The following is an 18,738-nucleotide window of genomic DNA, read 5'->3' on the forward strand; positions in this document are numbered from 1 at the left end:
CTTCAAAATTTTTTCCAGGACCTTGCATACTACAGATGTCAAACTAACTGGCCTGTAGTTACCTGGATCACTTTTTTTTCCTTTCTTAAAAATAGGAACTATATTAGCAATTCTCCAATCATTCGGTACTATTCCTGAGTTTACAGATTCATTAAAAATTCTTGCTAATGGGCTTGCAATTTCAGGTGCCAATTCCTTTAATATTCTTGGATGAAGATTATCTGGGCCCCCCGATTTAGTCCCATTAAACTGTTTCAGTTTCGCTTCTACCTCTGATATGGTAATATCTACCTCTATATCCTCCTTCCCATTTGTCATGCTACCATTATCCCCAAGATCCTCTTTAGCCTTATTAAAGACTGAGGCAAAGTATTTGTTTAGATATTGGGCCATGCCTAGATTATCTTTAACCTCCGCTCCATCCTCAGTGTTAAGCGGCCCCACTTCTTCCTTAGTTTTCTTCTTATTTATATGGCTATAGAACCTTTTACTATTGGTTTTAATTCCCTTTGCAAGGTCCAACTCTACTCGACTTTTAGCCTCTCTGACTTTATCCCTACATCTTCTGACCTCAATTAGGTAGCTTTCCTTGCTGATCCCTCCCATCTTCCACTCCCTGTATGCTTTCTGCTTCTTCATAATCACCTCTCTAAGATGCTTGCTCATCCAGCTTGGTCTACAACTCCTTCCTATGAATTTTTTCCCCTTTCTTGGGATACAGGCTTCCGATAGCTTCTGCAGTTTTGATTTAAAGTAATCCCAGGCCTCAACTGCCTTTAGATCCATAAGTTCTTCAGTCCAATCCACTTCCCTAACTAATTTCCTTAATTTTTGAAAGTCAGCCCTTTTGAAATCAAAAACCCTAGTTGCAGATTTATTTTTGATAATCCTTCCATTTAGTTTGAACTGAATTAGCTCATGATCACTTGAGCCAAGATTGTCCCCTACAACCATTTCTTCTATGAGGTCCTCGCTACTCACCAAAATTAAATCTAAAATGGCATCCCCTCTAGTCGGTTCAGCAACTACTTGTTGAAGGAATCCATCAGCTATCGCATCTAGGAAAATCTGAGCCCTATTATTATTACTAGCACTGGTCCTCCAGTCTATATCTGGGAAGTTAAAGTGTTTCCATTAGTATTTACTTTATTAAAGACATTAAAAAGGGCTCTATCCATAACCAAATTAGATCCCGGAGGTCTATAGCACACCCCAAGCACTATCATAGGAGAGGCTTTACTAGTTTTCTTCCCCAATGTAATTTTTGCCCAGACGGACTCTGTCTTATCCATTGCATCGCTTCTTATTTCTTTACATTCTAACTCATCGTTGATATACAATGCTACTCCACCCCCTTTACCTTTGTTTCTGTCTTTCCTAAACAGCACATACCCTTCAATACCTGTAGTCCAGTCATGACTACTATTCCACCATGTTTCTGTTATCCCTATAATATCTGGTTTCACTTCCTGCACCAGTAGCTCTAGTTCCTCCATTTTGTTACCTAGACTCCTCGCATTGGTGTATAAACATCTTAATTTTTGCTGTTTGGCCTCGCTCACATTTTGTACCCTATTAGGCACAGTCATTCTACAGCCATTATAACCTATTAGACTAGTATCCACACCGCCCTCGCTCCTTATATACTTTCTCCTACCCATGGCTGTATCGTTTCTTACTTCATCTTCTTCCCTCTCAATGCTAAAATCTGGCGTGGAGATTTTCCAGACATCTCCCATCCATCTCCCCCCAATTCCTAGTTTAAAGCTCTCTTTATCAGTTGTGCCAGCCTCGATCCTAGAAATCTATTTCCTTCCCTACTCAGATGAAGTCCATCCCGAGAGAACTGACCTCTGTCCGTGAATGCCTCCCAGTGGCCATACATCCCAAAGCCCTCCTTATAGCACCACTGCCTAAGCCATCTGTTGACAGTCATAATCTTGTCACACCTTTGTTGCCCTTCTCTAGGAACAGGAAGGATCCCGCTAAAGATCACCTGAGCCTCAATTTCCTTAAGCGTCTTCCCCAGCCTAGCATAGTCTCCCTTGATACTTTCCAGCGAGAATCTGGCTGTATCATTTGTTCCCACATGAAGGATAATTAGGGGATTCTTTCCCGCTCCCTTGAGGATTCTTTTCAACCTCAGGTCTATATCCCTTATCTTAGCACCCGGAAGACAGCACACCCTTCTATTCTCAGGATCAGCTCTAGTTACAGGCCTGTCTATTCTTCTCAATAAAGAGTCCCCGATCACATAGACCTGCCTTTTCCTGGTGACAGTGCTATTCTCCAGTCTCTCCCCTGTTCCCTCTGGCTGCAAGTTCTTTCCATTCCTATTTTCCCTTACAATTCTCTTCAACCCATCCTGTATCCTCCTGGGGCTCATATTTGGTGTAGTCTCCCTTGACTCTTCCCCTTTTTCTATAGGGCTAGCCTCTCTTCTCTTCTTCCTTACCCTTCCACCTTCAGCGACTACCTGCTGAGCCCCTTCATTTTCCAACTCTGCAAACCTGTTCCTAAGCTCTATTTCTCCTTCACTAGCCCGTCTTTTTCTCTGCCTGGTTCTTTGAGTCACATGTTTAATGTGACCTCCTCTCCAGGTCTCATAGACTCATAGATTTTAAGGTCAGAAGGGATCATTATGATCGTCTAGTCTGACCTCCTGCACTACGCAGGCCACAGAATCTCACCCACCCAATCCTATAATAAAACCCTAACCTATGTCTGAGCTATTGAAGTCCTCAAATCATGGTTTAAAGACTTCAGGGTGCAGAGAATTCTCCAGCAAGTGACCCATGCCCCATGCTGCAGAGGAAGGCAAAAAACCCCCAGGTCTTCTGCCAATCTGCCTTGAAGGAAAATTCCTTCCTGACCCCAAATATGGCAATCCGCTAAACCCTGAGCATGTGGACAAGACTCACCAGCCAGACACCCAGGAAAGAATGCTCTGTAGTAACTTAGATCCCACCCCATCTAACATCCCATCACAGGCCATTGGGCATATTTACTGCTAATAGTCAAAGATCAATTTATTGCCAAAACTAGGCTATCCCATCATACCATCCCCTCCATAAACTTACCAAGTTTAGTCTTGAAGCCAGATATAACTTTTGTCCCCACTGCTCCCCTTGGAAGGCTGTTCCAGAACTTCACTCCTGATGGTTAGAAACCTTTGTCTAATTTCAAGTCTAAACTTCCCAATGGCCAGTTTATATTCATTTGTTCTTGTGTCCACATTGGTACTGAGCTTAAATAATTCCTCTCCCTCCCTGGTATTTATCCCTCTGATATATTTATAGAGAGCAATCCTATCTCCCCTCAGCCTTCTTTTGGTTAGGCCAAACAAGCCAAGTTCTTTGAGTTGGCTTTCGTAAGAATCATCCTAGTAGCCTTTCTCTGTACCTGTTCCAGTTTGAATTAATCCTTCTTAAACATGGGAGACCAGAACTGCACACAGTATTCCAGATGAGGTCTCACCAGTGCCTTGTATAACGGTACTAACACCTCCTTATCTCTACTGGAAATACCTCGCCTGATGCATCCCAAGACCGCATTAGCTTTTTTCAAGGCCATATCACATTGGCGGCTCATAGTCTTCCTGTGGTCAACTAATACTCCGAGGTCCTTCTCCTCTTCTGTTACTTCCAAGCGATGCATCCTCAGATTATAACAAAAATTATTAATTCCTAAATGCATGACCTTGCACTTTTCACTATTAAATTTCATCCTATTACTATTACTCCAGTTTATAAGGTCATCCAGATCTTCCTGCATGATATCCCGGTCCTTCTCTGTATTGGCAATACCTCCCAACTTTGTATCATCCACAAACTTTCTTAGCGCACATCCACTTTTTGTGCTAAGGTCAGTAATAAAAAGATTAAATAAGATTCATCCCAAAACTGATCCCTGAGGAACCACTAGTAACCTCCCTCCAGCCTGACAGTTCACTTTTCAGTATGACCAGTTGTAGTCTCCCCTTTAACCAGTTCCTTATCCACCTTTCAGTTTTCATATCGATCCAATTTAGCTGCTAATTCCCCATGTGGAACTGTATCAAATGCCTTACTGAAATCTAGGTAAATTAGATCCACTGCATTTCCTTTGTCTAAAAAATCTGTTTCCTTCTCAAAGGAGGAGATCAGGTTGGTTTGGCATGATCTATCTTTTGTAAAACCACGTAGTATTTTGTCCCAATTACCATTGACCTCAATGTCCTTAACTACTTTCTCCTTCAAACTTTTTTCCAAGACCTTGCATACTACAAATGTCAAACTAACAGGCCTGTAGTTACCTGGATGATTTTTTTTTTTTTTTCCTTTCTTAAAAATAGGAACTATGTTAGCAATTCTCCAGTCATACGGTACAACCCCTGAGTTTACAGATTCATTAAAAAATTCTTGCTAATGGGCTTGCAATTTCATGTGCCAGTTCCTTTAATATTCTTGGATGAAGATTATCTGGGCCCCCTGACTTAGTCCCATTAAGCTGTTCGAGTTTGGCTTCTACCTTGGATGTTGTAATATCTATCTCTATATCTTCATTCCCATTTGTCATCCTATCATTATCCCTAAGCTCCTTGTTAGCCTCATTAAAGACTGAGACAAAGTATTTGTTTAGATATTGGGCCATGCCTAGGTTATCCTTAACCTCCACTCCATCCTCAGTGTTTAGTGGTCCCTTCTCTTTTTTTTCTTATTTATATGGCTATAAAACCTTTTACTATTGGTTTTCATTCCCTTTGCAAGGTCCAACTCTACTTTCTCACTTCATCCCCACATGTTCTGGCCTCTAAGGTAGCTTTCCTTGTTGATCCCTCCCATCTTCCACTCCTTGTAGGCTTTCTGCTTTTTCTTCATCACCTCTCTGAGATGCTTGCTCACCCAGCTTGGTCTACAACTCCTGCTTATGAATTTTTTCCCCTTTCTTGGGATGCAGGCTTCTGATAGCTTCTGCAACTTTTGACTTGAAGTAATTCCAGGCCTCTTCTGCCTTTAGATTCACAAGTTTTTCAGTCCAATCCACTTTCCTAACTAATTTCCTTAATTTTTGAAAATTAGCCCTTTGAAATCAATAACCCTAGTCACAGATCCATTTTTGTTTATCCTTCCCTGCTGTAGGCCCCTTTAAAGCTGCTGCGGGCAACAATCATTATTTAAATCAGCAGGGCCTGACGTTTCGCGACCCGTACTTTGAAGAACACTGATCATGGTGATTTAGAGCAGTGCTACTCAAAGTGGTGGTCCGGACTGGGGCCAGTCTGTGAGCCATTGGCTGCCAATGTGCGCGCACACTGGAAAAAAAAATTGCTGGTCTCCCACATCAGATAGCTTGAGAAGCACTGATCTAGAGTGGCTGCCCTGCATCTTCACTATGGGGAGGTCAATTCTCAAACAGTAGGGCCTGAAAGCTGACTGGGAAAGATATCTTGTGCTTGTTGTATACCTGATATGTGGTTGCGATCCTTGCCTAAGATTGCACTGTTGAACTGTTCTTACTCTGCAGCTGCAGAAAACATTCTTGGAGTTGGAGAAGATGAAGGAGGAATTAAAAAGCACCCAGAAGGATCTGAGTAACTCTGACAAGGAGATAATGGTGAGATCCTCCAATCCTCAGCCTACAATAGCTGGCAGCAATCCATGGCCTACAGCTGCAGAGCCAGGACTCGTGCCAGCTCTAGCTAGACACTGTCCATCCCTATTCTGTTGCCTCTCTCCTGATCCTATTTGAGACTCTGTCTCTCCCCTGTGTTGCAGCCTGTGTGCTTTCCTGAGTATTATGGGCAGGAGGATGCAAACTCTCTCTCTGGCACAGGCTTCCCATTTCCTCATATGTACTGTTTTTGTTTGTTTGTTTGTTTTGTTTTCTTTTGCTTTTTTCCCCCAGAGTTTGAAGAAGAAGATTGGAATCCTGCAGGAGACCCTGAAGGTGCCATCTGTAACCAGCGAAACGCTCAGCCGACTGGTCTTCGAAAGGTTAGATGGATACATTCCCTGGGGATCAGTGTAGTGCACATAGAGGCATACTGGGTGCTCTACAGATGAGGATAGGGATGAAATCTTGGTTCCAAAGAGCCTTCCGCTTAAATCGGAACAGAAAGCTGGGGTGTGGGATGCAACAGAAAGCAGTAGCTAAGGGTGAAGTGAGGCAGGCATTGTGGTATCTTAACCTTTGTTAAGCAACCTTCAGGTGGCTCTGCACATTCACATTCCATACTGCACTGCCTGTGATGCCTGGCCATGGAACCTTCTTCTAGCAGGGTCATCTAGAGCGCTCTCGTGTCCCGCCCATCCTCTGTGTCACTGACATCCTGACAGCAAGACTGGATGGGGTGGAGCGCCCTCACCACCTCACTTCCTTCCGACTCTGAGTCTGGATGGACACGAACCTGGCCTGGCTCTTTGGAGCCTGAGTCATTCTCTTTTAGAGAGCTTTGTACTATAGTGAGTGTGTTTCACAGGTCTGGTGGATTCAGAGGCAGAGGAGGCTGGGATTTAGGAGGTGCATTTCCTGCCCAGCTGGCTTCCCGGTATCTGACTATTACATGTGGTCCCTGGGAGAAGGATGCTCGCCTTCTGGGTGTTCGACTTGTCAGACCTTCGCTCCCAGAGCCCTCAAGGACAGGGAGACTTGTTTTTAGCGCCTCCTTGTCAGGGAAGCTCTCGATGCTAGACCCTTTGGATCCCATCACTCCTCAGATCCAGGGTCTAAGAAACTGGTTTCGGCTCCTCTTGCTTCCAGTGGTTCCCAGTGATCAAAGGTTTCCAAGAGGCTGCAGACTGTCGGGGCCAAATTGGGTTCCTGTAGTTCCCTCAGTCAAGCCTCCAAGGCTATGCATGTCCATACCGAAGACCATATGGTCAGATCCAACTGCCCCAGTTCTGGAAGAGAGTTAGAAAGACAGTTCGGCCACCCTCACTAGTGCTGTACCTGGTGCCTCGTAGATACCTGACCCTCATGGCCCCCACTCCTGCTGCAGGTCCAAGGTCAGTTCCGAATTCCACTTCCAGATCCAGGAAGATGGATTTGATTGGTGTTTCAGAATCGGGGCCATTGATGCTTTCATTTCTGTCTGTCCCGTCACTGAAGGAAAAGAAGCATAGGGACAAAATGGCTACTGTGCATCAAACTTTCGGATCCATCTCATTCTCCCAAGACCACTACAGTTCCAAAGCAAAGACCTGTTCCACCCCATGGCTTCAGTCTTCTGATAGGAAGAAGAGATCAGAGTGTGCTGCTGTGATTCTTCCTGTGAACACCTTATGCTTCCTCCTCCTAGGACCTTTATAGGGTCCCCAGAAAGAACTGGATCTCCATACTCTCCTCCAGATCTGCAGTTATCCCTGGTGCATTCTTTGTCTGATACAGACCTGGATCTTTACCAGGAGGAAAATAGAGGAAGAATGTAGAGACCTATGGCTCAATTCATACCACCCTATAGTCCACCTCCTGCAGGCATGTTCCTGAACCCTAGTTGCTGGGGGAACTGGCTGTCCTGTGGCCCATCGCCTTATTGGGGGCTACTCAGGAATTTTATTATCCTCTGTGTAGGCAGAGGTAATTTTTTCTTCTGCAAAGGATCTGGGAATCCAAAGATCCTTGGATTGATACTACAGATGGTGAGGCTGGAAATGCTGTCTGAGGAGGAAGATGAAGAGGTAGCTCCCTTCTTTGAGTAGTAGCAATTGGAAACGGATTATGAACCTGATTTTATCACCAGATGAATGTGGGGGTGGCTTCAGCCTCCTTTTCTGAGGATGCTCCACACTTCCACAGTTTAATGGATTGTGTGGTATCCGCTGTAAATCTTCCTGCAGTGGCTGTGGAAGAGACTTCTCACGTGGTGTTTGATGTCCTTGGATGCTTCTTCAAGGAGTAGTACCTATCTTAGATGGTTTGCTACAACCAGCTAAATCCACGTGGATCTTGCCTGCTGCTTGTCAGCCTGTTTCTAAGAAAGCTGACAAGTTATATCAGATGCCCTCTGAGGGGCGCTCCTACTTCCAAACCCATCTTAACCCTAAGGGCAGGTCTACACTCCGGGGCTAAATCAACCTAAATTATGCAACTATGTTATGTGAATAACATAGCTGGAGTCAGCGTACCTTAGGTCGACTTATTGCGGTGTCTACACCGTGCTGGGTTGAGCGATTGGCTGTCGATTTAGCAGGTCTTCACAATACCCGCTAAATCGACCCCTGGTGGATTGATTGCGGCTTGTTGATCCCCAGTAAGTGGAGACAAGCCTAATTCTCTGGTGGTGACTGCTGCCAGTTGCACAGCAAGATCTGGACAGCCACACTCCACCACAGCCAACAAGGAGGAGGAAAGGATTGATTCGTTGGGAAGAAAGGAGTTCTGTCCATTGTCCCTCGGTATTAGGGTGGCAAATTTATCAGGCAGTCATGGCCCACTACCAGTTCCACTTACAGGAGAAGATGACTGTGTTTTTACAAGTCTGACCTGATGACAGAAGAAAGTTAGCAAATGCAATTTTAATGGAGGACCAAAATGTAGCCATGCACTCCCTCCGGGCCTCCTTTTACTCTTCAAATTCTGCTCCCAGAGCATTGGCTTCTCCTGGGACCATTAGGAGGCATGCATGGTTTCATTCATCCCCTCTAGCTCTGGACATGAGGGGTAAGCTGGAGGATCTCCCCTTTGAAGGGGAGGGTCTTTTCAGAGAAAAGACAGCTGAACTACTGGAAATCTAAAGGATGTGAGATTCACAGTTGTTTTCTGGGTTTGATTCCCTTTTGGGCCTTCTTTCCAGTATGGAACACAGTCCCGTGCTAGCCTTATTTTTCATCGAATCAGAGACATCAACCGTGGCAACCGCTGATAGCCTTCCAGAGTCGGCCTAGAAAGAGGCCTTTCAAACCAAGGTCTAGCTCTAACCCAACCAGATTCCTTGTCAACATCTTCAGCACAGAACAAGTCTGAGTGTTGATGAGGTGATTGAGAGTCAAGAACCAATCTACCCTCTTTTTTTGGAGGCAGGCTACCCTACTTTCTCAATGCATAGAGGCAAATTACATCAGACCATGGGTACTAGAGATCAAAGAAAAGGGCTATGCCATATAATTTTGAAAAATTGCCTCTGCCTACCCCTTCCCCCCACATTTCCCTCTTAAGGGTCCCCTCTCATGAGACCATTCTTCTTGCAAAAGTGGAAAAGTTGCATCTGATAGGAGCAGTCAAGGAGATTCCCTGTATGTGTGAGGGATCAGGGCTCTTATTCCTGTTACTTTCTGGTCCAAAAAAGGATTGGGGGTAGGGGATTCTCCAGTACTAGCCTGAAGGGATCTGAACAAGTACATTTTTTTGAAAGCTTCAGTTCTGTATATTGATTTCAGGCTCTGTAATCCCTTCTCTGTTGGGCAAGTTTACGCTCTTGACTTAAAGGGTGCATGTTTTCATATATTGATTCATAATAGTCATCACAAATACTTTTTGTTTTGTGGTAGCCAGACACCATTTCCAGCATGGGGTGCTTCCATTTGGCCTCTCCACAGTGCCCAGAGATTTTACAAAGAGCCTCTCTGTGGTAGCTGTTCACCTGGGAATCAGGGTATTTTTGTTTACCTCTTCCTGGACAATTAACTATTGAAAGTTACTGTGCATGAGGACCTATTGCACCATATTGCTTTGACAACCAGTCTCCTGTCAGACTTTGGGCTCCTTCTCCTTCTCCTTGCACCCAAAGTCAATTCTATGCTCTACTTGAAGGATTCCCTGTATAAGCTCCATACCAGAGAGCCTTGCTATTGGAGGATGGATGTCTTCAGATGAGCCAGTATCTATTAAAAATTCAACAGGGTCCTACTTAGAGTAAAATTATTTTGGAGTCTCATTGGTCTTATCACAGCCACTACTTATGCGACTCCATTTGTGCATCTGAGAATGAGAGCTATGCAGCACTGAATGTCTCCGGTCTACAGATCAACTTGGGACAGACTTCATATGTGGATCTCCATGCCTCAGAACATCGTACTAGCTCTCAAATGGTGTTCAGTCAGAATGCATGTGCTCAGTGGTGGACTGGATCCATCTTTGACAGGAACTTCAGATGCATCAAACATTTGACCGTTCGAGGGTGTAGTAGAGAGATCCTGGAGCACTGAGCTTGATGCAAGATCTGAGTCCTGAACCAGAGGCTGTGAACCAAAGTCAAGCCATGTATTAAAGCAGATGGTTACAAGTTTGCTGTCCAGTACTTGAACTTGGCAAAGCTTTTGCTAGTGTACTAGGCACTAGATGTTTTATATTCCAGCTAGTACAGATACATCCCAATCTAGAACAAGATAAAATGGCTTGACATATTAATGATTAGGGATGTTTTGTCCGAAATATCAGGAACCAGGGGAGGTAACAAACGGATGTCATGAAACTCATAAGGTGGTCTTTCTGTGTCGTGTTCTGTCTCCAGACCTACTATCTCAGCAGGAGGACAAGATCTTTCACCCAGACCCACCATCTCGTCACTTGACAGCTTTGGTGCTCGGACTTCGCTCTTGAGCAGTCACATTCTTCGTCTGTTCAGGGCAGGCTAATTGTAGAAAACGTCCATTAGAGCTATTAGCTTTTAAAGTGGACCAGATTTTAAGCACAGAAGGGAAAACCTGATTGCTCTGTATCTGCTTTCATTCCTTGTGTTCTGGAATACTTAATGTATTTAAAGTCTGGGGCTTATCTAACTCATTGTTAAAAGTCCCTTTGACAGCCATTTCCATGTATCATACTTTAGTTAGTAGTGGATTGCTGTTTGTTCATTGTTCCATCAAAAGGTTTATGAAAAGTATATTAAATATATACTGTCTGGCCATGCCCCTTGAACCCTGGGCTGAGTGTTTTTTCTAGCATTTATCTATCAAAAGAGCTTTTGTTATTGCCACCATGCCAGCTAGGAAAGTGAGTGAATCGAATGGCCTTGTGGCTGATCTACCTTTCACTCCTTTTCATAAGGACAAGGTAGGTTTCAGACCTGATCCCAGGTTCTTACCGAAGTGGTGTCTGATTTTCATAGGCAGTGTTATCCTAGCACCAACATTGCTACAATATTGGAGACAAATAGGGTGAGGTAATATGTTTTGTAGACCTACTTTGTTGATGAGAGAGACAAGCTTTCAAGCTTATACAGAACTCTTCTTCAGGTCAGAAGAGCTCTGCATGAGCTTCTCTCTCACCAACATAAGTCAGTCCAATAAAAGATATTGTCTCACCAACATTGTGTCTCTGATTTTCATGTCAGTCAGACAAGTAATTTGCCCTCTTCTCCCCCCCCCCCCCCAGCTGCACTCTAATAAGGGGGAATCATCCTTCACAGTGTATGCCAGACGGGCTCTCGCCTACTATTTAGATAGAACTAAAAATTGTCATAAATCATCTAGATTGTTTGTTTGTGCCATATGCTAAACGCCACCTGGGTTATATGGTTTCTTCCCAGCCCTTGATTAAATAGTGTATTTCTGACTGTTACACGCTAGCAAAAGTTCCTGTACCTGCTTCAGTGTGATCACGTTTCCTTCGCTTGTCACAGGCAGGTGCCAGTCATTGAAATTTGCAGAGCTTCAACCTGCACTTTGGTGCACACTGTAACCATGCCCTATGGTTTGGACTTGCTCTCTAGGGCAGATGCTGGATTTGATAAAGCGGTGCTTCAGTCTCTGTTCAGTTAGGACTCTGCTCCCATCTCCAGGTGAGTTTGAGCACTGCTCCTCAGTCTGTCCCATAGGTGGCAATATGCAGAGCCACTCGAAGAAATGAACTTAAGTTGTAACCAGCATCCCTCGAGATGGCTCTGCGTGCTTACCCTTCCCACCTGCCTCCCCTTCTCTGTCAGAGTCCTTGTTTGTTCTGTCTCTGGCTTTGCAGTGGAAGGAACGCAGGTGGTGAGGAGTCTCTGCCCCTTTTACCACCTTGCCCTCAGTCTGTTGGGATGGTGTGGGAGAGTCCTAGCTGACACCGCTAGAAGGAGGCGGTGCAGTCCCCATAAGTATGAATGTGCAGAACCATCTCAAAGAATTCTGGTTATTTTTGTTTTTGTATCTTTTTCTCATCCCCTCTCGCTTATACTAGGCTGATGGGAAGACAGGAGTTTGTAGATATCCGGAAGCATGTGTTCAGAGAGGGACTCTGGTGTGATTTGGAAAGCTCTGAGGGAACAAAATGAAGGGGTAGGTTGAGTGAAACTCCAATTTTGCTCCTAGCAGCTGCTGTTGTAACCCAACACTAGAGAAGTGTCATTGTAACTACTCTGGATTTGTTAGATTTATCAACGTGGGCATCCAATTTAAGAACGCTGGGGTGAAAGGCTGTGCTGAATAGAAGTTCTCAGCAGGCTAGCTTGTATATTAGGCTTGAACGTGATGTGGTGATGCTGGAACGCACTTGCGGTTACAGTGCTTTCCAAACAATGCAACTTCCCCACCTCTGGATGGCAGGTGGGGTAATCTAGATTGAGCAGCACCATTCGAGGTACACTCCTATAAGGAGCATGGGGTACAGTTTCCTCAAACAGGGCTCAGGCCCTCTGGGTGGAAAGGGATTTGGGTGTAAATAATAATCTTGACCCAAGTGCCTTCAATTTAGGCTTGGAAGGATTTGATTTTTATCAGTAAATGTCGGCTAACATCTATTTCACTGTACATACACAAACCTACGCCAACATATTTCCATCAGTGGTAATATTAATTTACAGCTAGACAAAGAAAAATGCTGTTTGAGAACTAGTGATTGATGTAAGGCTGTTTAATTTGTGGATTTTGATGTGATGTTGGCCGTTTTGTGTGTTAACGGTTACAAATCCTTAACTTTTTTGAATCTCTGCATCTGTTGTCATTAAATTGTCTGACACCCCCCCACCCCAATAATTTCCTGAAATTGTGAAAATTTAAACTGAGAATTTTAAAAAGCATAAACATTATCTATCAAAATTATAACAAAAAAAGAAATTCTGCCAAGCCTGCTGAAATTGAAAGGAAGAAGCTTACATGAATGCGTGCAGTTCTGTGGTGCAGCAAATGCTAGCTCTGGCTGTGTCGTCTGAGACCTCAGTTTCTGTGTTTGTGCAATGGGGTATCCATCCTGAGCAGGGGCTCTGGCACCATGACAAGATATAAATATTTACAACCACTGCTCCTGATAGACAGCGTAACTTGGAGCATTAAAGTCTTTCTCTCGTCAGTCTGGTGGACAGTATGTAACTTGATGGTGCTGGCTGACATGTCTGAAATGGCCTTGCAGCCCTGCTCCTATGGAACTGCTGAGCCCAAAGCTCCACCGCCCGGCCCACAGCGATAAGATCGACCTGGACGCCACCTTTGACGTTGAGACGCCTGAGCAACAGCCTCACAAATCAATCACAACTCCTGCAAAAAAACTCAAGCTGGATAAAAAGCCGTGAGTTCTCCCTTTTCTCCAGCCCTAGGTGGGACCAAGGGGACTAAGCTTAAGTCCCTCTGATGCTCACATTTCTGCTGAGCATCAGGATCTCTACCCATTTGATTCATTGCACTAGGAGACATTTAATTTGTTTGGCCTTCCATCTAGCAGTTCCTCTCCCCTGCAAACTCTCTGCTAGTGGCTGCAATCCTCTGAAGCAATGAACCCACAGCAGATATCCGACTCACTGATCTGATTTCTTACAGGCCTCCTGTGACAAAGGTAGCAAAAAAAGTTCTGAAGGAAACGGTGGAGGTAAAGTAACCAGTTGCTGGCCTCTTAGATCCCCCTGCTTTTCTCGATCTGGTAATAGACTTAAAAAGTTGACCAGAATATCCCTCCACTTGGGCTGCATAACCATCATGCTCTGATCTTAGTACTGCAATACATGCTCCAGGGTGCATCGCCTAGACCACTGTTTTTCAAAGTATGGGTCCCGACCTAGTACTGGGTCACGGAATGTCCAGCACTGGGTTGCCTCACTGATTCAAATCATAACTATCGTTGCCAGGCAGCAGCTTTAAAGGGGCAGCAGGGACCTGGAGAGGAAAGAGGTAGGGGGTGGGCGGGAACTGGGGAGAGGAGCAAGTTGGGGCTTGCAGGACTGCTACGGGCCTCTCCCTCAGCCCTGGAGCTCACTGCTGCCAGCCAGGAAAGAGGGGACCCTTCCCATTGAGCTCCGTGCAGAGGGAGCTCTGTGCTGCCGGCTGGCAGGGGGAGAGAGAGGCCCTTCTCCCGGAGCTCGATACTCCCTGCTGCTTGCCAGCAAGACGCGAGAGGGGCTCCTTCCCCCAGAGCTCTGCCAGCAAGGGGGGAGAGAGGCCCTTCCCCCAGAGCTAGCTGCTGCCAGTGGGGAGAGGGCTGGGGGGAGTCCTGGCCCCAGCCCTGGGGTAGGCTGCCTGCACCCCAAACTCCTCATCCCTGGCCCCACCCCAGAGCCCACACCCCCAGCCAGAGCCCTCACCCTCTCCCCACGTCCTAACCCTCTGCCCCAGCCCTTAGCCCCCTCCTACATCCTGAACCCCTCATCCCCAGCTCCACACTAGAGCCCTCACTCCCAGACAGAGCCCTCACCCCACCCTCTGCCCTACCCTGGGCCACCTCCCACGCTCCTTACCATAGGCTTACTAAGGCTAGTGTTAGATATGTAAAGTGGGTTAAGCTGGAATGTATTGCAATATTATGATTTTATGAAAACTCTAGTTAAAAGATATAATTATGTTGGGTCATGGGCATCAACAATTTTCTTTAGCTGGATCATGAGGAAAAAAATTTGAAAACCGGTGGCCTAGGCGCATTCGTCTGAACACCTCTAACACAGCTGCCCAAGTCCAAGGGCTATTCTAGGCTTTCAGGCCATCCATTCTCAATAGTTTCTGGGCATTTCTACAGTGCACTCACCTGGCGCACACGCTATTGCTATTGCCAGTTACACCAGTGGTGTTAAACTCTAAGGATCCTGGGGCAAACTCTTTGTAGAGAGCTGGTCTTACTAGCCACATGAAACACAAACACTTGCTCCCAAGCTTTGTTCTTAATAGCAAGAAACCACAAATATTGATACTGACTAGCTGAGAAGCTGCAGTTCCATGATCCACTTTAAAAGGGTAATCCATGGGGTACAGGAGCAATCATTCCTAAGCTGCCTGGTAGGGTATTCAATGCTACCTGTTTCTGTAAATGAAATTCAGGGAGTAAAGCCGCTCATGCTGCCTTTCTTCTCTTTCCTGGGACAGAACTGGGTAGGTGAGCCGGAGGATGACTCTCTAGAAGAATTCTTTCCTGCGTTCATCAGGAACTCTGTTCTTTCCCGGAAGCAACCAATGGGCAGCCTGCTGGGGCCACACAAGAACACAGGAGCTGTGAGTATGTGCTCTGGCCGATCAGAGCGAGGATGCTGCTCCCTGCCCTCCGGTGGTGGAGGCTTGTCAAGGGTCAGTCACAGGCATTCTAGCCCCCTGAGTGATCTAAATGGGAGTGAATGAAAATGAGACTCTTGCTTTCCCTGTGGTTTGCGGATGTGAGAATGTGGCTAGAGGATGTGGCTAGAGACTTTCCTTTAGAACTTGCATAATCACAGGTTTCAGAGTAGCAGCCGTGTTAGTCTGTATTCGCAAAAAGAAAAGGAGTACTTGTGGCACCTTAGAGACTAACAAATTTATTAGAGCATAAGCTTTCGTGAGCTACAGCTCACTTCATCGGATGCATTTGGTGGAAAAAACAGAGGAGAGATTTATATACACACACACAGAGAACATGAAACAATGGGTTTATCATACACACTGTAAGGAGAGTGATCACTTAAGATAAGCCATCACCAACAGCAGGGGGGGGAAGGAGGAAAACCTTTCATGGTGACAAGCAGGTAGGCTAATTCCAGCAGTTCTTGTTAACTGCTGGAATTAGCCTACCTGCTTGTCACCATGAAAGGTTTTCCTCCTTCCCCCCCCTGCTGTTGGTGATGGCTTATCTTAAGTGATCACTCTCCTTACAGTGTGTATGATAAACCCATTGTTTCATGTTCTCTGTGTGTGTGTATATAAATCTCTCCTCTGTTTTTTCCACCAAATGCATCCGATGAAGTGAGCTGTAGCTCACGAAAGCTTATGCTCTAATAAATTTGTTAGTCTCTAAGGTGCCACAAGTACTCCTTTTCCTTTAGAACTGTCTGTCTTCCCGCATGCACTACCAGCCACTTCCTGTGAAGCTAGTCAGATGGCCATAGCCCTTCACTGAGATCCTGTCCACCCTCATTGCTCTAGCTCTCGGCGACTTGTGTAGCTACCCCACGTTTCCCAGTAACTGGGCTTGACTAAACATCTTTTTTTTTTTTTTTTGTAGGGGAGGTTCTGTCCGTTGTGTAAGCTTCCATCAGAATATGGCCAAGTTCTTCAAAAGTGACTTTGGGCAGCCAACTTGGAGACCCTCAAAGGGTCCTGATCTTGAGAGGGTGGTTGCTCAGGATTTCCTGAAGCTCTGGCTTTTGTTTCAGGGTGGACACCTTAGTTGCTAGTCTGCTTTGGCCAAAGCATTCTGCACATTATAAAGTGCCTGGAACCATCCCTCCCTTCCAGTATGCTGCAAGCTTCCAGCTGGGTTATATACCTAACATCACCCAAGTGAAGAGGCAGACTTTGCGTGGTGTTATATCTCCTCTCTTCTCTTCTAGGTGAGAATGGGGTATGATGGCTTAGGAGGTAGAACTAAGTTCATACAGCCTGTATCCTTCCCCACTATCTGCGCTGTGGAAATAAGCAGGCAGGAAGTTCTGCTTTGCTTCCCTCTCGTTTGGGGCGAGTATCTAGGGTGAATAATGCACGGGCTTTGCTTGGGAATGGGCTGGGGACTCTTAAGGGAGAATGTGGTGGAACTTGTTTAAGCGAGCACTTTGCCCACAGAAAAGGCTGATTTTACTTAATCTGTTTTCTATGCACCAAATTAAACTGCCCACCCATGGCCCAGGTGGGAGAGCAGAATATCTGACTACGTGTCTGGTTAAAGACACTGTTTTGGTGTGTAGTCCCACTACACAGCTCTGTTCTTCAGGCACTGGGGGAGGAGGAAGGGAGAGGGATCAGCTGATGGGAACTCCTGAGGGAAATTTACAAAATCCTGATCAATCTGGGAACTTGTGGCTCAGATAATGTGCTGCTGTGGGTCTTGTATGTACCTGGGCACAGGTCCTGGGGCTGTATTTGACCTGTATGTGAATCATGTCATTCACAAAAAATTGGGGATCTGAATCATCTGATTACTATGTAACAATTGACAGCTCTTGGACTGTCACTTTTGTGGCCATGTTCTCTGGGCAGATCTGAGACCCTTCCACATGGTCCTGATTTAAAAGTTAGCCTAGCCTAGCCCGGAGCTGGTAATAAATCACCCTGCTCCCCATTTTCAGACTTGTTTTCCTTGACAGTTTTCCCTTCAGACAAACCCAATGGAGATCCGTCCCTTGGCTGTAAAGAGCAGGAAGAGGAACGTCTCCAGGCCAGCATCCACAACTGCAGTAGCTTCCTCCTCTGGCACCAGCCAGGTGAAACTGGACAGCTTCCTTCAGTAAACCCGAAGGCTTTCCTGGTCACTTAGGCATGCTTGGGCAGAAGACTTGGGGCTTATCTATGTCTCTGCAGAACCAAGGTGCTGGGACCAACACAGTGTCAATCAGAACTCTCCCATGTTGTTTGCTGTTGATCCAGTCCAGGCTGACTACACCGTGAGCATGGCGAGGCAGGATGTGCCATGTGCTGCCAGCTGTCCTGGGAGATGGGGCTCCTGATGCTGAGCAACCTGCCTGCCTTTGCCTGATGTGCAAGGTTACTGGTTTGTGCTCAAGAGCGCAGGACTCCCTGTGGGTGGGGTATGTGGACTTCTCAACTCTGCCTGGTTTGACTCATCTCGGCCTCACTCCTAGGCAATGCAATAAAGTGTGGGACAAAGCAGACTTAAAAATCTCCTGGCTGCTGATTTTATAGAATCATAGAATATCAGGGTTGGAAGGGACCTCAGGAGGTCATCTAGTCCAACCCCCTGCTCAAAGCAGGACCAATCCCCAACTAAATCATCTCAGCCAGGGCTTTGTCAAGCCTGACCTTAAAAACTTCTAAGGAAGGAGATTCCACCACCTCCCTAGGTAACGCATTCCAGTGTTTCACCACCCTTCTTGTGAAAAAGTTTTTCCTAATATCCAACCTAAACCTCCCCCACTGCAACTTGAGACCAGTACTCCTTGTTCTGTCGTCCGCTACCACTGAGAACTGTCTAGATCCATCCTCTTTGGAACCCCCTTTCAGGTAGTTGAAAGCAGCTATCAAATCCCCCCTCATTCTTCTCTTCCTCAGACTAAACAATCCCAGTTCCCTCAGCCTCTCCTCATAAGTCATGTGTTCCAGTCCCCGAATCATTTTTGTTGCCCTCCGCTGGATGTTTTCCAATTTTTCCACATCCTTCTTGTAGTGTGGGACCCAAAAATGGACACAGTACTCCAGATAAGGCCTCACCAATGTCCAATAGAGGGGAACGATCACGTCCCTCGATCTGCTGGCAATGCCCCTACTTATACATCCCAAAATGCCATTGGCCTTGGCAACAAGGGCACACTGTTACTCATATCCAGCTTCTCGTCCACTGTAACCCCTAGGTCCTTTTCTGCAGAACTGCTGCTGAGCCATTCGGTCCCTAGTCTGTAGCGGTGCATGAGATTCTTCTGTCCTAAGTGCAGGACTCTGCGCTTGTTGAACCTCATCAGATTTCTTCTGGCCCAATCCTCTAATCCTCTAGGGCCCTCTGTATCCT

The 18,738-nt window shown here is 45.9% G+C and overlaps 1 protein-coding gene and 1 long non-coding RNA gene across 5 annotated transcripts in view; one reads left to right on the top strand and one right to left on the bottom strand.

Moving 5' to 3' along the window:
- The window catches only part of LOC122460949, a 526,129-nt gene that overhangs the window by 292,265 nt on the left and 215,126 nt on the right, over positions 1–18,738 (bottom strand). The window lies entirely within an intron of this gene.
- LOC119859353 (TRAF interacting protein) overlaps positions 1–18,738 on the top strand; it is an 85,055-nt gene that overhangs the window by 33,126 nt on the left and 33,191 nt on the right. Inside the window, exons 10-16 of one of the 4 annotated variants that reach the window (XR_006282595.1) lie at positions 5,506–5,595; positions 5,887–5,975; positions 13,246–13,401; positions 13,650–13,698; positions 15,180–15,305; positions 16,285–16,612; positions 17,363–17,466. Coding sequence is in view for 3 of the 4 variants with exons in the window: in XM_038411373.2 (XP_038267301.1) it covers positions 5,506–5,595; positions 5,887–5,975; positions 13,246–13,401; positions 13,650–13,698; positions 15,180–15,305; positions 16,613–16,663; positions 17,375–17,506 (693 nt within the window). In the remaining variant the exon portion in view is untranslated. Of the gene's footprint in view, positions 1–5,505; positions 5,596–5,886; positions 5,976–13,245; positions 13,402–13,649; positions 13,699–15,179; positions 15,306–16,284; positions 16,664–17,362; positions 17,888–18,738 lie in introns of those variants that run through there. The other 3 variants (XM_038411373.2, XM_043518372.1, XM_043518373.1) reach the window with 3 other exon arrangements.

Source organism: Dermochelys coriacea, chromosome 7 (assembly GCF_009764565.3).
Source record: "Dermochelys coriacea isolate rDerCor1 chromosome 7, rDerCor1.pri.v4, whole genome shotgun sequence".
NCBI lineage: Eukaryota > Metazoa > Chordata > Testudines > Dermochelyidae > Dermochelys > Dermochelys coriacea.